Source organism: Chinchilla lanigera, unplaced genomic scaffold, assembly GCF_000276665.1.
Source record: "Chinchilla lanigera isolate Chin_1 unplaced genomic scaffold, ChiLan1.0 scaffold00070, whole genome shotgun sequence".
NCBI lineage: Eukaryota > Metazoa > Chordata > Mammalia > Rodentia > Chinchillidae > Chinchilla > Chinchilla lanigera.
Genome location: NW_004955471.1, coordinates 5,026,251 through 5,044,788, shown reverse-complemented (window position 1 = coordinate 5,044,788; position 18,538 = coordinate 5,026,251). Strand labels below are relative to the sequence as shown.

At 52.7% G+C, this 18,538-nt stretch overlaps 2 protein-coding genes across 5 annotated transcripts in view; one reads left to right on the top strand and one right to left on the bottom strand.

Moving 5' to 3' along the window:
* Positions 1-421, top strand: LOC106150314 (translation initiation factor IF-2-like; the record flags this gene model as incomplete). Its single annotated transcript, XM_013522881.1, is given in 1 exon segment — positions 1-421. A coding segment is annotated over 1 exon segment (399 nt), but the record flags the coding sequence as incomplete, so codon positions are not given.
* The window catches only part of Dclk2 (doublecortin-like kinase 2), a gene marked incomplete at its 5' end in the record, with an annotated part of 141,350 nt that continues 123,174 nt past the window's right edge, over positions 363-18,538 (bottom strand). For 3 of the 4 annotated variants that reach the window (XM_005400882.2, XM_005400884.2, XM_005400885.2), the window contains 7 exon segments: positions 618-3,202; positions 4,214-4,294; positions 4,872-4,968; positions 10,948-11,025; positions 11,408-11,541; positions 17,086-17,232; positions 17,441-17,560. In XM_005400882.2, the coding sequence (XP_005400939.1) occupies positions 2,795-3,202; positions 4,214-4,294; positions 4,872-4,968; positions 10,948-11,025; positions 11,408-11,541; positions 17,086-17,232; positions 17,441-17,560 (1,065 nt within the window). In that variant the 3' untranslated portion in view covers positions 618-2,794. 4 annotated transcript variants of the gene reach the window in all.

The window sequence follows — 18,538 nt, the reverse complement described above, 5'->3', positions numbered from 1 at the left end:
GGGCTCCGGCCAGAAGCTGCGCTGGGCCCGGTCTCGGCCGCGCCCAGGGGGAAACAGAGCTCCGTCACCGTCCCTGACGGTCACGCGAGGCGCGGACCAGGCGCCGCCCTTCCCGCCTGCCTCCCCCGCCTGGCGGGTGCCCGCCACCTCCTCCCGTTTTCTCACTGCAGCCTCGGCACCAGCCGGGGTCAGGAAGGGCCTGGGGCAGCGAGGGAACCGGGAGAGCCGCGAGGGCCACCCCCGGCCGGCCACGGCTGGCCCTCCGACGGCCACAAGGCACCTCGCCCTACTGCTCCTCTTCCTGTGTCCGGGGAAACGGCATCAGCTCCCATAGTAACGAGGACACCCGAGTGCAGGGACAGTCATTTTGCTGTTCTTTTTAATACAAAAGAGCATTGAAAGCGGTCCCCAAGGACGGGCCGTCCGGACACGCAGTCACGGCGAGGAGGAGCGCGGGGGCAGAGCGGCGCCACACGGGCCTGGGCCTGGGCCTGACGGGGTGGGCGAACGACGCGCCTCTTCCTCTTGCGGCGACAGGACAAACTTCCCAGGGACCTCGGGCACCGAGGGCGGGTCCTGCCCGGGACGCGCCGCAGACCCCGCTCCTCCCGAGGGCCAGGGCGGGCAGGCAGCGCACTCCCACTGACGGAGCTCAGCTGCGGGAACGTGGCGAGGACGGGGCCAGCGGGCGGCTCCCTGGCGCCTGCGGTCCTGCGGGGAGCACGCAGTTAGGCCCTGCCAACGCGCTGAGCGGCGCGCCAACCCAGCTTCCAGAGTCACACTGCCGTGACGCTGACGAAGGCTGGTGTAACTTCTTCTAAGCTTCCCCAGAAGCTGCCTTCTGTTCCTCTCCTTCCTCGTGCATCCTTCCTCTTCCCGTTAATCCTCACTTCTCTCTCAACAGCTGTCTTTCGTTTATCTGCCTCTCTCCTCTCGGGGCCGCCTTCGGCCACAGCACAGGGCGAGGCTCCCCGAGGCGGGCTCCCCACGAGCTGTGCCAGTGGCCTCTGTCGGGATGGGACGGTGGAGCCTGGCGAACTCTCCACTTTCAGCAAGGGACCCACAGGACAGGGCTGTCTGCGGGGCCTCCGCGTCGCTGCCCAGGACACAGCGGACCCGGGCCCAAGGCCCGACAGCCCAGCAGCCCGGAGCCTCCGCCCAGAGGTGCCCGGAAGCCCCGCAGGCACCGCGTCCTCCTGGGGCAGGAAGGGGACCACACCAGGGACCCGAGCGGGTTCTCCTCAGCTCCCGCACAGGCTGCAATACTGCCTCCTCTTAGATGCCTCTCTGGCTCACAAACAGAGTTACTAAATTCTGATTCCAACAAATCCCTTACGGTTTTTCACCACATGTGCACGACGCCAATGTTTCTCGCTCTAGTGCTGGGGATGGAACTCAGGGCCTCGTTCACGCTAAGCATGCGCTCTGCCACTGAGCTGTACTCCTGGCTTGGCGGGGCCGACTTTGGAGGTTTCGTTTTCCAAATTGTTCCCGAAGCTCCCTCGTAACACAGAGCACTGCAGAGCTGCACTGTCTCTCCGCCACTGGGGCCAGCTCTCCTAAGGGGATCACTTCATAATGTCCCCGTGCTGCCGGCTCTGTACAGAAGGTTCTTTTCCAAGTGTTTATAATTCTGTAACAACTCAGACTCTCTTACCCTCTCAGCAAAACACTATAAACTGCGAGGGAAACCATGAGGGCAGGCGGCAGCCGCCCCACGCTTCGGCAGGGAGCAGCTCCCGAGGCCTGCAAGCTGTCACGAGGCCCCGTCTGTCGGAGCGGGGAGCGACAGCACCCTTTCTGGCAGGGCCACAGGGAAAGATGGAAGCCATCCAGAGGGCAGCCAAACTAACACGGCCCCCGGGGAGAGGCCCAGCACGACAGCCAGCAGGTGCTAAGCGCAGGGTGGACGCTCGTGGGGCACGGCGGGGCGCTGGGTGCTCACAGGGCCGGGGCGGGGGTCCTTCCCGCTCCTCCCTGCACCTTTCGCCTTCCTAGACCAAGTTCCGGGGTTACCAGGGGCGGTGAGGAAAAGGCACGGCTCTCCCTGCGGCCGCGCCCTTCCCAGGAAGTGAGAGGCCAGCGCTGTGACAGGCACAACGCGGCTGTGGGGACCCGGAGGTGCCCCGGGCTGGGCAGCTGCGCATGCCCTCGGAGAGGCCGGTGCTCCGGGGAAGGCGACCCCGCCACTCCCCGCCAGCTCGGTGGGGGCCGCTCAGCCTGGCCGGCTTCACAGGGCTCAGGCCTGGACGGCCGGCACTGTGCCTACCGACCTCACTTCAGGCTCACTCTTCTTGTTTCTGCCGTTTTCCTTTGCCTTCCCTTACTTTAATGCTACTTTTCATTTTACTGTGTTGTGTTTATACACTTAGATCGCACGTTCACGATGGGGCCGTCCTTCCCGTCTGGCAGCTGGGTGGCTCTGAACCACCACTGGTACATGCATGACTGTGCCGTCAGGTGGCATGGGACAGTCCCCAAAACGACCCCACACGTACCTACCACTGCTGTGTTAAGCTGGCAGGGACATGTTAAAAAAATTTTGTAAAAAGGTTACGAAAGAAATAACCTTTTCTTTCATAAGAAATAACGGTGATCATTGTTACTGACTTTTCATAAAATTCTACTAACCTGGAGAACATTATAATTTTTTAAAAAGTGTTGTTCTGTAGTTTTGAGAGCCCCCAAACTGTCTTTTATAAAATGTTATTTTCTTAAAAAAAAGAAAGAAATTTGTTTCACTTTGACTACTTCTTATCCCAAATCCCACAGAATAATCAATGCCTTGAATAATCTACGCTGGACACCCCGGAGGGGGAGCTATCTGTTTATACCGCCACACCCAGGGCACCGTCTCGGTGCAGACAGCGACCGCAGAGCGCATCGGGTCCCCACACCTGCACCCAGCAGCCTGGCCTCCCTGGAGCCTGCACGGCCCCTGCCCACAGCGCCCAGCATGCAGGGCCTGGAACGGGGCCAGTGAGTGCCCTTCGGAAGGCCACCCGGGGGACACGGAGGCCCCAGCCTCACACCACAGCAGCTCTGGCCACCTGCGGCAGAGCACTCCGGGCTGCGCCCCACTTACCATAATGACAGAGACCCCGGTGGTGGTGCTGTTCTGTTTGGGGAGCGCGTTATTAAAGTGCTGTTTTAGTTTACCTGTGACCTCCGCCTGCATATTGTTCTCCTGGGAGGCATCATCCTGTGGAAAACGACAGAATCGAACGCAATGATTTCTGACTCGCACATCTAAGCTGTCTTCTGTAACCGTTACCATGGGCTCCAGGCACCTGGCCTCTTCCCAAATGGCTCCATCTTAGACACACGATTACGGCGGCCCACACGTGGTGCAACGGCACGCCCTTGGTGCCCCCGGCCACCTGGGAGCCTGAGGCGGGCCGATCGCTTGAGCCCATGAGTTCAAGGCAAGCCTGGGCCACACAGTGAGGCTTCATCTCGTATTTGGAAAGGAGGCGGAGGTTGGGCGTGCAGCGCAGGGCTAGCACCTGTGGTTAGTGTGAGGCGGCCCTGGGGTCCGCCCCAACAAGCCCCCAAGCCCATCGCCCTGCATCAGCCTGCACTGCTCACAGAGATGTGGTGTCTCGGCTACTTACTCCCAAGGCCGCGTCGTCTGGCCTAGGAAAGCCGTGGGCAGAGCAGCGAGGCCCACAGGGAGCCCGGGCCAACCAAAGCCCTTGGCTAACAAAATTAACTCTCCTTCAGGAGACATCTGCAAATGGGAGGCGTACACCCTTCCGTCACCATTTAGTGAGCTGTTTCCCCCCGAGTGCGCCCTCGTCAGCGCCACACCCTCTGCCCGCCTCCAGCAACGCCTCCCGGGACCCCTGGGACGCAGATCACACGCTCGTCCACTGGGCACAGCCTGAGAGCTCAGGCCCAGTGACAGGGACAGGGGAGTCCCACGGGCTTCCTCAGGAAGCGCAGAGCCAGCCCCGCCCTTGGAGATGAGGACACTGAAGCTCAGCAGGGCCAGCGGCTTGCTCGGCTACCAGAGAGCAGGACCTATGGCTCTGGGGCCCTGGTGTCAACTGCTTTCTCCCAGACAGCTCCCTTCCTGCTACTCGCTCGTGGGGCCTGAGCGACACTTTGCCACAGAGCTTAGCTGCACAACTTTGCTGGTGCAAAACGCACAGCCAGGCCTACCACTGGCCACAGAAACACAGCTGCCCGTCCCTGGAATGCGGGTACTTACTGACACCCAGGGGTGACTCAGGATTTGTCCTGCAGTACATCGAGCTTCCACGTTCACCTGAAGCATCTGACTGATTAGCTCCTAGGAAGAGAGAAGGCAAGGAGGAAGACCACAGAGGAGGAAGGGGACACTTGCAGCGCACGTTCACAAGTCTGAACTCCAGCACGCACTTCAGCCAACACTGCCACGCAGGCGTCCGAGCTCAAAAGCTAACACCCCTGTCCTCCTACTGCCAACGGGGACGGAGACACAGCTACCTCCGTCAGCCCCAGAGCGGGAGAAGAGCTTACAAAGCCTAGACGTTCTCCCTTGAAAGTTCTGGGCATTGTCCTCATCCCACTGGGTAATACTGCAGGGTTTTCCCCTTCGCAGTTCAGTGTTCTCTTGAGTTCATCCCTGTATTCTGATGGGCGCCCAGTACACAGCTCTTGAACTGATGGAAGAATTAGTGCTTACAGGTTAGAGGAGCGAAAGGAAGGTATGGCAGCTAGGAAGACAGCCATTCTGGCTTCCAAATCTTGCTCAAGAACTTCTGAGACGGTACCATGGGATGAACTTAAAGGACCACACGTGAAGCGTCCGTCATCCCTTTTTTCACACTGTGAGTCACTGTGGCCCGCCACGCGGCACACCCCGCAGGGACAGGCAGAGATGGTACCTTGGCTGAGTCAGTGATGTTATCCCAGTAGGGGGCTGGGAACTCCAGCTTCCCAGCCAAGATCTGGTCGAAGAGATCCTCCTGGAGATTGTTCTCACTAAGTCAGGGACACAGAAATGGAAGAAAAGCTGAAGTCAGCACAGTGTAACCAAATGCTCACGGGAAGAATGGGGAGGAGTCAGCACCTTCGGCACTTCAGGTCTCACTGCTGTGTCACCACTGCATTTGTGATGACAAGGTTTTCCTTTCAGACAAGGAGCCGACGAAAATGTCCATGGTCTGACAATCAGATGAGGGCAGAGACAGAGACAATGACTCGAAAAAACCTGCTGAGTGGATGCTGAGTTCCAGTTTGGGAATCTGAAAAGGTCCTGGAGGTGCAGCGTGGCGACGGTCACACAACACGTGAATGTACTTAATGCGACTGTGCTATACACACAAAAACAGGACGGAGGCCGGGCGTGGGCGTGCTGGTGCATGCTGGGAGTCCCAGCTAACGGGGCAGCTGAGCAGCGGGGGGACCCGTGAGTGCAGGGATTTGAGAACAGCCTTGGCAACAGAACAAGCCCCTACCCTCGAGGGGTAAAAGGTTAAGATGAAAGCTTCTGTGTGGCTCATAACCACAATGACAAAGATTTATGAAAAAAATGGACTCTGTCAATACTGGAAATCCTCACTTGTGGGGCCATGATCTGCCCTCACTTCTTCTCACCACTGTAAGACTAGAGCAGTCTTGACAAGACTGTTCCAATAAAACAACAAAAGACATCATCACAGTTGGCTTCCAAAATATCCCCCGGCAAGGCTGACTGCGTTGAGGGCCTGGTTGCCGATGGGCTTTGGGAGCCCATTGGACGACAGGGCTCCAATTCCAGCAGTGGCAATTCCTGGAGGAGATCAGAGCTGGATGTGTCGCTGGGAGCAGATCACGGGGGTATAGCCTGGAGGGCTGTAGGTCCCCGGCCCCTCCCCTTCTGGCTCTTCCCCTTGTGCTCTGCTTCCCAGCTGCCATCAGTGAGCAGCTCTGCTCTACCACACCCTTCCACAACGTCCTGCTTCACCTCAGCCCACAGCAATGGAATCGCCTGACCACGAACTGAAACCTCTGAAACCATAAGCAAAATACACTCATCCTCCTGGAAGGTGCTTCTCTCAGGAATTTCATCACTGCAATGGAAAGTGACACAAGTAACACAGCCAACATATGACAAAGTCACAGGGAGTCCAGAATCTGGATAAAACATCCACGCCATGAGAACTTGACTTTCATTTACGTCCTGCCTGAGAGCAAGTGCCCAGCCGAAGATACCAACCAGAACTGCAGATGTCCAGGCAAGCTTACTTCGGCTGCTTCTAGGTGAACTCCCCACCCCTAACCCACGCATGACAGTCTCGTCCCCAGAGGGCGTTGGCACACATAGACGATGTCTTCGGAGTAAATAAACCTAGACTTTTGATGGAAGGTTCTAGAAACTGTGGAAACACCTCCAGCCTCCCATAAAACTTAAATCTCCACATCCACAGCACAATTCACATACATGGGAATGCACAGACGGCCAGAGTGAGGAAGAAGTACGTAGCTTCCCAGGGCCACCTCAAGCCCCCAGCAGAACACTCAGAACAGGGATCAAGGCCAGTATCTATACAGGGAAGTTAGTGTCACCTGGCAAGTGTGCATCAGCTCTTGTTCCTTCTCCCCCAACCTTCAGGGATTTTGCTAACTGCTAACTGCTAATTGCTCTCCCAAAGGTGGACAAAGACAAGAGTGGTGTTCACAGAAACAGTTATGCACTTTCTAGAGACAAAGCCCAGATCTGTGTGACGAATGGTGGCCTCACTTGTGTCCTGTTAAAGAGAACAACATAGATCTTGTGAGCTCTGAATTTCCACGACAATTAAGCCCAGCTGAAAGGATGGGTGTCTGCCGCTCCTGCAGTCTGGCCAAAGGCACAGGGGGAAGCAAAAGTTAGGCCGAACAAGCAGGCGAGGCAAGAGACCACGCCGCGTGCTGAAAAGTGATTTGCTCTGAGTGCACACAAGTTTCTTTCTAGGTGGCACAACGTCTTCTCACCTTTCCACTGTTATGTCCTCACTCTCTGAACTCCTTCAAAATGAGTGAAAGACAGTGAGATTTTATGGAAATCTTTAGAAAATCAGAACAGATAATGTCCAAAGATACTTACGAAATGATCTATTTCCAGAACTGTTCCTTTTAGCCACCCTTCCATTTATTTCTTCTGGAATCACAAATAGTTTACCCGCGTTAATCCCTCGCTTTTGTCCTGTAGTGGAAGCCAGCGGACTGTCCCTAGCAGTCCCTTCACACAGTGGGCTCCCGGCAAAGCAGCCTGAAGCAACAAACAAAGCCCCAGGCAATGCGGGAACAGGGCCGAAAGAGTGGTACTGCTTACACCCTGCCCACCCGGACAGAACAGGGCTCACACGTCTGCTTGCTGGTGGGCATGGAGGAAAGGATACCCTGACTGAACCACGCTGGATTTATTCTCACAGTTACACTCCGAAGACTGCCGGAGATACCACAGGGCACTGTTTTATCCTTACACAAGAGCCTGGGGCTCAAGGTGCCGTAAGTGTAGAACTGTCCATTAAGATAAAGCTCAAAATCAGCAACAGGGTCCACGCACAGTGTCTCCGTCAATGAAAGACCCTAGCGGCCAGAAAAGGTAGCTGAACAGTGTTATATGTGATTTCATAAACAACGCTCAAACCACTCACTGAGTGTGTGTGTGTGTGCGCGCGCGCGCGTGCATGTGTACGTTCATGTGTCTATGTGTAATAATCTCACTACAGTCTCTCTCTCACACACACACACACACACACACACCTGTTACCTGCAGCTCTAAGATCCGACATTATTAGGCAACAACCAAAATTTGGGGTGCCTCTGAAAACCCAATTTTCTTAATGAAGATAGCTCTGATGCCAAAGAAGAGGGGAGCAAGGACACCCAGCAAGCTAGGACTAAACCCCAAAACTCTGAAGGCAGAAAGAACGAGAGATATTACACCTCAAAGCACTGACACTGTAAATCCCGAACAATAATTTCAGTTCAAAAGCTGTGGATTTCAGTTGTCTTTTACATAAAACAAAGTACTTCAAAATCGCCGTTCAATGGGCTTTTACTTCAGTTACAATTTACGAAGACAGCTATTTGCTACCCCAGTCATGTATCACTTGCAGGACAACTGCTATAATTTCCCACCTACATTTTATAATAACGATAGAAGGTGGTGAGATCCACGCAGCGTCCCTATCTGCTGTGAAGACATTCCTGCGACTAGTGCTAACAGCAGAGCTTCTCTCAATACCCTAGGACAGGAAAGAAGGAAAGCACGTTCGAATATCTAAAAAGTAAGCTACCTGGGGTTTTACGCCCCGCTGCTGAATGTAATGTATGAGAGCAGCAGCTTTCACAGCGCCGCTCTTCTGCTTTTGATTAGCCACAGTCAACCCAAATCCCACAAAGAAGCTGCCGCCTGCTGGGTAACAACCCACGATAAATGCACACTGTTTAGTCAGAGCCCCATGTTTGCTAAAACCAAAAACCAAACCAAAACCAAAATTAAAAAAAAAAAAAAAGCCCCTGCTGGCGGGCTGCAGTGGTAACTGGAAACACTAGAGGGAGTAGGGAGCACGCACGCCTCTAAAGCTGATCCCGGGTACCGGCTTCTGGGCTTCTGGGCTTCTGGGCTCTCGGCTCGGGTGGGTGGGGAGAGCGGGCTGTAACTGGCCAGGATCACCTACGACCCAAACACGCTACCCTTCTACACCGGACGGGCCCCCAGCAGTTCAGCCCCCAAGCAGCCAGAGACCAGTGAGCCTGTGAAAACGGCCACAAAGGACAGTATCCGCCCACCACCCCAACGCGCGCGTTTGTTTTCTTTCATTTCCCCCGCATTCGCTTTGGGATTATCTGTGAGACTTACGATGGTCACTGGGACATCAACAGTGTGAGGGGAGCCGAGACAGTGACCGGGCAGTGGAACCTGCCCCCCTCCCTGGCTGCTCTGGGAGCCCTGCCTCCAACATCATCCGAAGCCAGGCTAGCCCCTGGTTGACAAGAAGACAAGTGGCCAAGCCATCTGCCATCCCAGACGACATCAAGCCAAACCCCAGGCATGGGGGTGAGGCCACACCGGGCCTCTGGTGAGCCAGCACTGAAGAGCCACCCAAACAATCCACAGGACCGTTCCTCATGCTCCGCTGTGGAGTTTATTAACTGCCAAAGCTACCCAACACTGCGCGCTAACCCTGCAGTCTGTGCGGCCCACTGAGGCTTCACCGCCTCCATGAAGATGAAAGAGCATTCCGCCTACGAGGCCGCCCTCCTGGAAGATCCCACACCGACACTCTCCTTCCAGCAAACCTTAACATGCTGCCCGCCCTCACCAAGCCCCGCGCCACACACCCTACGGTTCTCGTGACGTATGACTCTGTACCACACAACTCTCGGAAGCGGAGAACAACATCTGCGTTGTTCTTCTGCTTACAGCAACTGCTCATAAAAACACACCGGGCTCAGGTGAAAGGCTGCCTTTGAGAAAGATAAAGCCTTCCCCTTTTCTGGAAAGTTTTCATTAAAAATGTTGAGGGAGAAAAAAGAAACCTATTTTTTCACTTACTGATTGAATACAGTCAATACCATACCACAGGCTGCATGTCTGTCTCCCCGAAATGCATCGGTTGAGACCTAACCCCAGGCAACAGCACTAGGAAGTGCGGCCTTTGGGAGGTGTCCAGGCCACGAGGTACCGCCTTCGCGAGCGGGGACAGGGCCCTGATGAGAGACCTGGCGGTCCCCTCCCCCGTCCACTCTGGAAGAGTGAAGACACAGCTGAGTAAGAACCAGGAAGCGGGCTTTTACCAGACAAGTCTGCCGGCGCCTTGATCTTGGACTTCGCCGCCCGTAAGCAGTGAATTTCCATCGCCTGTAGGCTACAGGGTTCATGGTAGCAGCCCAAGCAGACGAAAACACCGCAACTTCAGGGGTCATGCTTTACCCACTGCTTTCTTCTCCGCACTTACAACAGTGCCCGGCAAACAGTGGCTACTCATAAAGTACTCGTTCATAAAGTGAACAGAGGGATTAAAATGAAAACAGCTCAAGGAAATACAGAAAATCAAACAGACGAACTGCTGCTTCAAAGTCATTTATTACTCCAGAGAGAGAAGAATCCACTCGAGATTTGTGGCCAAACTCCCTCGCTGAGTCCCGGGACCAGCCGCCCTGTTCGCAAGGACACGGACACCCGGCCAGCTGCCCGCGGCCACCTCAGCTCCCGCCAGGTGAGGCACCCTCCTGTCAGCCGCTTGCTTCCCAGCTCATTGGTGCCAAAAGTGTTTTAAATTCGACTTCTCAATTACATATCATGCGCAGGGTTAAGCTGAAACTAACAGGGAAGAGTTCCTGTCTCCTTGAGAACAGACGTGAATGCTCCTGGAAGATTATATAAACACTACCGTAAGGTGAGTCGGACGACTGTCAAGCGCTGGACAAGGTGTGTCTGGAAGGATTCAGCGTGTTCCACAGGATGACTCTCATTTAAAAAGCCTGAGAGGCTGGGGCCGCAGCTCGGAGGTAGAGAAGCTGCCTAGCACAGGCAAAGCCTCGGGCTGGGTCCTCAGGACTGCCCCCACCCAGACTGAGACACCAGAAATTGTAGACTCTGTATTACAGATCTGCAGGAACTGCCTGAAGGAAAGGCCACAAGAAACGCGAAGCACCGTGCACAGAACAAAGGCCTGGATCACCCGTCCAAAGCATGGCCAGGCTGGATGCGCGGCTCGGCGGGGCAGCAAGCACGACACTGGCCAAGTGGGAAGCTCTGGGCTGGATCCCTGACACAATGAACGAACGAATGAGGCGGGGAGGAAGGGAGGGAGGGAGGAGTGGCCAACGAATCTACATTAGGTTGTAAAGTAAGACAAAAAGGGATACGTTTCTATAGATTTTAACTAGCATTTTTACTGACCAACCCATTTCACGTCCTGACTACCACGAGTAAAGCACCTGGGAATGTTTAATTCAAATACAGTCACTGGAAGCACCACTGACCTTCGGAATGGTGGGAAGCCACACAGGAGAATGTACGTGATCACGCCGGCTGCCCAAATGTCCACCTTCAGGCCGTAGCTGGAAAAGCAAGGAGGCGGCAGGTAAGGACTGTGGGACCTTCCACACAGAGTCCTTGGGGTCAAAGCGCTCCATTCACGAGGAGGAACGGCTTGCCGTTTCGACAGTCATCTGTTTTCCTGTCCACTTAACCGCCATGCTGAAGACCACTGCCATATTCCCAAGAGTGGCCCTGGGACGGAAGCCTGGGCACTTAGCTTTTGGCCAGGTAAGCACAAACTCTAGCTCCCGAGTCAACATCCTGGTGCAGTTACAGTCTCTCTCGCTCTCTTTCTCTCTTCTCTGCCTTCAAAGGAGGCACCGAGTTCACCAGCAGCAGTATCGAAAAACTGTACCTGTGCGCACCAATGTCCACCCCTACCCTAACCCGCAGGAGCCTCACCCGGTCTCAGCGATGATCTCCGGAGCGACGTAGGTGGGCGTGCCGCAGACCGTGTACAGAGGGCCTTCCACCACCGTCGCCAGCCCGAAGTCCCCCAGTTTCAACGACTTGGTTCCGTCGGGGTACTCACACACCTGGAACAGAAAGCCGCTACCGTCAGAGGGTTTTTCCCCTCCACAATTCCAGAGGCAGAAAAGACAGGGTTACATTTATTAATACGCTCAAAAGAAACATCTCCTTGTCATAATCACACTATGATTTCTCTTCAAGATTCTGCACGACTGTGTGTGATTTGGAAGACATTATTTTCCAAATAATGTCTCTGCTGGAAACACCCTGCCCGGGAATCCCTTCGCTCCTGTGCGTGCTCAGACAGCAGCGGGGAGCAGGTGTCTGCTGACTCACAGTCCGGGAGAGGCTCTGCACTTTGTTCTTACCCAGTGTGGGCGACTTAAGCCCAAGAAGGGGTGTTTGTTCAGAGTCCCCCGGTGCCCTTGGTGATCTCCAAGAGACATGCATATTGACTTTAGGAAACAAAGCTGGGGGTGGGGATGGCAGCCTTGTTTCCTGGACCCCATTTCCTGACGGTTAATGATGAAACACACACATTACACACGTTCGCTTTTGTGCTGCTGGAGACGGAGCCCAAAGCCTCAGGCGTGCTACGCAGGTGCTCGGCCCCTGAGCTGCGTCCCCAGCCTGAGGGTCGGACACTGTGTGTGGAAGAAAGCCCTGGAAGTTCAGAAAGCACATGGGCTTTGGGAAGGGATGACCTGAATCTGAATCACAAAGCCGCTCTCTCCTGGTTGCACACAGCCCGTGAAAGCTGCCAAAGCCCTCTCAGCAAGCTTTTCATCTGTGAAGAGGAGATACTAGTGCCTTCCTCGTGAGGGTGAAATGAGACGAAGCGCAGCGCAGGGCTGCTCAGATGCTATCGTGCTGGAAAAGGCTTCAAAATGCTAGAGGAGGCTGCGCAGGGCTGTGCTTCGGGTGAAGCACTGCTTCTCGAAAGCAGTATGCATCGAACCTTACTGGTGTTCACAATCTGACCCAGCAAATCTCTGAGGTCTGCTCCAAGGCACAGAGATAGGCTCAGAAGTTCTAAACCATGATGCCACTGTCAGAACTTACCTGGGATTTTCTAAAAAGTAGAAGCAACAACAACAAAAAAAAAGTAGAAGCAACGTAAATGGCTAACAAGGCAGTGACTAAGTAAATTGTGGTACATTCCTGTAATGGAATATTATGCAGTTGCTACCAATCATGTTTCGAATAAAAAAATATTTTTGAGACAAGGTCTCACTATGTAGTTCAGGCTGGCCTCGAACTCACAGTGATCCTTCTGCCTCAGCCTCCTGAGTACTGGGATTACAGCGTGTGCCACCACGCCACCCAGCTTCAAATAAATACTATCACATGATATTCACTAATATAGTAAAAAAAGTATATGAAGTAAAAGAAAGCTAAAATTATACATGTAATATAATGCTCTAAGAAAGTTAAAAAAATTTATCTCTAGGTGGTAGCATTGAGGATTACTATAATTTTCCTCTTTATACTTTCTAGTAGCTTCCAAAATGTTTAAAATGACCATATACTGGTTCCATAATTAAAAAACACTGATTTTATGGATAGGCAAACTTTCCTTATAAGATAAAAGCCTCAATTTTAAACCCAATGAAAAATAAATAAATAAACAGAATACTGGAAGCACACAAGTATAAATGATGGCATAATTCAGATTTTACTGTGCAATCAATTACTTGCAGGTATAGTTTCTTTGTCCTGTGGATGTCCATTTTGAAAATAATTTAAGGAAAAAAATTGCAGAGTCCTAATCTATACTCATGTCTACTTTTGCATCTTTAAATACATTATTTTGCTTTTCCTGATATTAAACCAGATTTTTATCTCAACCACTACTAACTAAAGGGAGCAAAGACTTTGGAAAATTCTATTTTGTTTAAGGTTAACAGCATGACCTACGAGTCCCATATCTCAGGAAAGGAAGAGATTTACACGCTCAGCAATAAAACCCTAAGATCTCTGGGCTCCACGTGCCAGCAATGCCCCAGCCCCCACGGGCATTCGAGAAAGGGGGGCGCTGGGCAGCGTCAGGCTCAGCACGCAGTACCCGCCTAGCATGTGGCAGCCCCGAGCAGGAGCGCCGGAGAGAGACAACAACGCCCGCCTTTACCCACAATGCTCAACAGCTCTCCCCACATTCAAGCACAACGCACGCGCACGCACCACACATGCCCAGCACACACCTTTACGACGGGAAAGTGTCACAAGCGTAACGGTGAGGATTCTGAGTCTCCCTCAGATATCTGCAATTCTGAGCCAGCCCCCCACTCGGCAGAATCATATTCAAAGACATTAGTGATTCAGCCTATAGTCAGAGTCCAGACTCTTAGTCATGCCACGGGCCTAGGACAACTTCCCACCCATTAAGTTAAATGTAAACATGAAGGAGAACAAAGTGATGTAATTACAGCTAGGATTTATGATGCATTTACCAAAACTCAGACGTTAGAAAGCAATGCCCTAAGTCACTGTAGTGATAAGAACGTAAGTTCAGTTTCCTACACGTCTGTATCATGAGTCACGAAGTCTTATGTCATTGCTCTCTTGTTTTCCTAACTCAAAAATATACTCATTAGGTACCATTTCTGAGAAACAGTGTTTATTTTAAACACTCAGTGTGGAGCTGCCTAGGGGTCTTTAGGGGTTGTTGTCAGATACTCAGAAATCCCAGAGGCTCCATTTTTCACATCCCCTATAAAGAATTCAGTCAGATGCAGACGCATAAATAGAAAGCGACTGAGCGGTCTATAGTTGCTGAATTATGTCTGGGCAAGTGGTACCCTGGGCTCCACGTCAAAGGGAAGTGTCATCGGGGGCAGACAAGCCTGAAATAATAATATTTTATCTGATTCATCTCTCCCCAATGCTAGACTCAGAAGCAAACACATAAAATACGAGTACATTTCAGGTCTGAGCTGGAGATTCAGCAGCAGGGAGGAAAATTAGACACCCACCGTTTGTCTGTGCGAACACAGAGATGTGCACGCCATCACTGTGAAGAACGGACACCAGGGCTGGGGTGCGGCCCAGGGTGCAGCACTTGTCCAGAGCGCCTCAGGCCCTGGGTTCCATCCCCAGCCCCCGCACACAGAAGCCGCTCTGTTTTCTCAGGAGTGAGGGAGTACAGGACTCCAGGAACCGACACCCTCCAGGACTCTGGAAACCTAAATATTCTCCCAAGCAGTCTCTCACCGGAATTTTCCAGCGACCCCACCAGGCAGTCAGAACTGCTATCTGCATCTTAGGTGTGAGGAAACTGAGGCACACAGAACTCAAGGTACTCTCAGGTGGTTTGCAGCCAAACCCCTCACCATTCTGGAACAGTCTGAATCTGGAAACAGCTGCTGGGTAGACCTGCCGGAAGCCCAACTGTAGCCTGCCTACGCACGCAGATTCTGAGTGGATTTCAAAACCAGCACTGCGGGAACCCAGCCCTGCGGCGCTCGGTGTCGGAAGGTGCTCTCAGAATGCAGAAATAAAAGACGCAGAGTGCAGGTCCCACATCCAAAGCGAACGCCCCATGTTCTCTAAATAAAATGTCAACACACTGATTTAGCAGGACTTAGAATATGAGAAACCAACTCTCTTCTCCCCGCTGCTCCCACACCTCCCCAAAAAGCAGAATTTATCACTGGCCTCTCCTAGTTAACTCCGACAGGGCACCATCAGGCTGTAACTCACAGGCCTAACAGCCACCCCGTGCTCCCTGACACGGCGACCCATACATCTCCACCGACAGGGGCTTAAATTATGACACCACCGCCAGGGAAGTGGATGCAAATCAGATGCCTCAGTGCGCTGGTGTTTAGAACTGAGTTAGTTCCTAGACAGGAAGAGGCTGACAGTCACACCAAGTATTCGCTTTCAGGGCCTCAATGGCACTTTCTCCTCCAGGGCCAACGCCAGCCTGCTCACTAAATCCAGAGTAAACCAGCGATCCAGGTGGGTCTCAATGGGCAACACCCACGCTCCTCACCGACACAGACCTCGGGCCGTTTCTAGAGCTCAGCACACGGCCGCCTCATCGGAGGTCAGTTTTAATGCCTTTCTTCCTCTCCCCTTTGGACAGCACAAGATGTTAGTGCCCGCCTTGGGGAGAGGCGTCCGCTCATTAGCACCTTAGACTAGATGAGGAACTCGGGTCTGACTTCCAGGTTGTGTACGCCGAGACACAGAGCAATCACTACCTTCTTTACCTGGACGCAGAAGACAAAAGGAGCAAGCATGGGGTCTGAGGCGACTTTACTGCATTAAGAGACCGAGCGGTGGCCACAGGGCGCAGCTGGTCCTTGCTTAGCACATAGGAGAACGTGGGTTTCATCCCCAGCATGACAAAAACAAAGAACAGAGGAAAAGAAAAGACAGGTGGTGGGATCAGTGGGCAGGGAAAGGGACTCTCCACATGGCCAGGAAGTTCCCTACGCAAGAGGCACTTCTGGACAAGCCGGCTCCACAGTAACCAGTCATCTCCCAGAATTCCGTGGCTGCGGCGCTCCCAAGGAACACCAGTGATGGGACCCACCAGGGCAAGGGGGTGGCGAGAGCAGGAGGTCGGGGGTCTCATCTATGCCACGCGGAGCTCTAGCCACATCTGGGGAAAGCCGTCACCCCTGCTGGTGAGGCCCTGGCCACGCCTGGTCAGACGGTGCAGACGCCGACAGGCACTGCAAGGTCAGAGTGGTGGGAGGTGCTTTGGGACGTGAACACTATGACCTGACTTTCCTGCTCTATCATGGCAGAATATAGCTTTTTCTTCAGGAGAACAGGACAAATGACATGTTCAGGCAAGAAAAATGAGTATCTTGTGGCCTCAGTTTCCACATAAAACTGTGACAGATGGGCCAGACTATCTCCCAGATTGTCCTTCGCATAAGCAAACTTCCACGTCCTACTTCCGTCTCCCGTGAGCTTCTCCTTTCCATCCTCAGCTGATTCTTCCGAGCGTTTCCCATTAGGATCCTGGTCACAGCCAGCATGCCCAGTGACCCCCCGAGGCCCACGTGTTAAAGGCTCAGATTCAAGAGTGATGCTGTGTGGACGTGGGACCCTTCAGGAGGTGCAGCCTGCGCATGCTCCGTACATCACTGAGCGTGAGCCCTTGGGGACTCAGGGGCCAGCCCCTTCCTGCGCTCCTGGCTTCCTCCATCAGGAGACGAACGGTCTTCTCTGCACATGCGCCACATCATTGCCACCCGGCACTCCCACCTGAGGCCCAAGGCAATGAGTCTGCCTGATCTTACCAAACCTCCCAAACCATGGAACTGGCCTAAACCTTTGCTCTTTATAAGCTAATTATCTCAAGCACTGCATTACAGTAACAGGAAACTAATACAATCACCGATCAAAACAAATGAAAGTGCATTTTCTACCATGTGATAAACAGTAAATACAGATCGTTGCAAGCAACCCATTAGTATTTTATGGTCATTGACTGAAGTCTTGCTGATTTCCTACAGCTGCTCAAATCTCACTGAAGGACTGGTTTAGAGCATGACGTATCTCCGTTTACAATGTGACTGCTTGCACAAAACTATGAGCACTTTTAAAGGAAGAGGGCCATGAGCTGAAACAGGAAAGCAGAGAAGACGTACCAAGAGGTTCTCTGGCTTGATGTCCCTGTGCACAATGCTCAGGCCATGGAGATATCGGAGGGCATTGGCGAGGTTGTACACCATGGCGCTGCCGTCTCTCTCAGTGTACTTGGTCGAAGAAGTAATCGCATCAAAGAGATCTCCGCCCTACAGCATTCATAAAAGAACACATCAAAACATGAACAGGGCAATCCTGTGAAGGTGAGAAAGGCGGTCCTCAGCCTGGAGCAGATGAAGGAAGGGCCACAAGCACCACTCAAACCCATTACAATAACGAAGTTACAGAGCAGCCCAACACGCTTCTCCTTGGGCCCTCCAGGAGTACTGCAAGTCTGGAAACTCTCCCTCCTCCTACCTTGACCAACTCCATCACCAGAAAGAGCTCAGTTGCTGTTTCCATCTCCTCGACCAGCATGATGATGTTGGGATGTTTCACTCGGCGCAATATTGACACCTCATTCTCGATCAGGTGTTCCTGTCAATGAAGCACGGAGAGAGGGAATCAGAAACCACACAGCCCTCTGCTCTGCCCCGAAAGCCTACAGAATAACAAGGTCTGCAGATCTGAGTCCAAGGAAGAGCTCTCTCTTTACACCGAGAGAACCAAACCCTGGCCTACTCGGTTCTAGGGACGAGACAGGACAGCGTGGACAGTTTATTGCCATTTGCAGAAAGAAACAGACTTATAGACACATCTCAGAGGGAGGGCATCCCCCGAAGCGGCTCTGCAGAGTTGCTCTGTAACGCAAAACCTACCGCCTTTATCTCTTCAACACCGCAGAAGGCTTCGACCCCATCAAAGCTTAGGCACACAGCACCATGCTACGTCAGCAAAACGACTTTTTCACTTAGTCTACACTCAGAAACAAGACTAGGCAACTGAGAAAACCTGGTATGCTTTCGGCACACCACTTCTGCTCTGTAATTTTTTTTTTTTTTTTTACTTTTTAACCATCATCAATATAAATTTTATTTTCATACTGAAATTCGTGAAAAAGAAACTTTCATCCTCTGCAACTGGGTGTGAAGTCATTCACCAGATGTATGGTCCTTGTCATATTTATTTTGGAAATCTAGAAACATACAGTACCACAGAGGTCACTATTCTAATCTTAACTCTGATCACTTTCCTGAAAATGACACCTGACTCTCAGTCCTGGTGAGTTATGCAGGTGGGATCGGCACTGTAGCGAGGTGTTTATAACAGAACTAAAGAGTTGCTCTCGGGGGCTGGGGATTTAGCTCAGCAGCACAGCACCTGCCTGGCAAGCGCCAGGCCGTGAGTTTGATTCCCGGTACTGGAAAAAACAAACAAACAAACAAACAACAACAAAAAAAGAGTTGCTCTCAATACACTAACCCAGGAATTGCCAACGATTCCTGTTTTACATAAGACATGAAAACCTCTCAAGAATGCCGCATTTATTGATCTTCATTAACTTCAATAATGAAT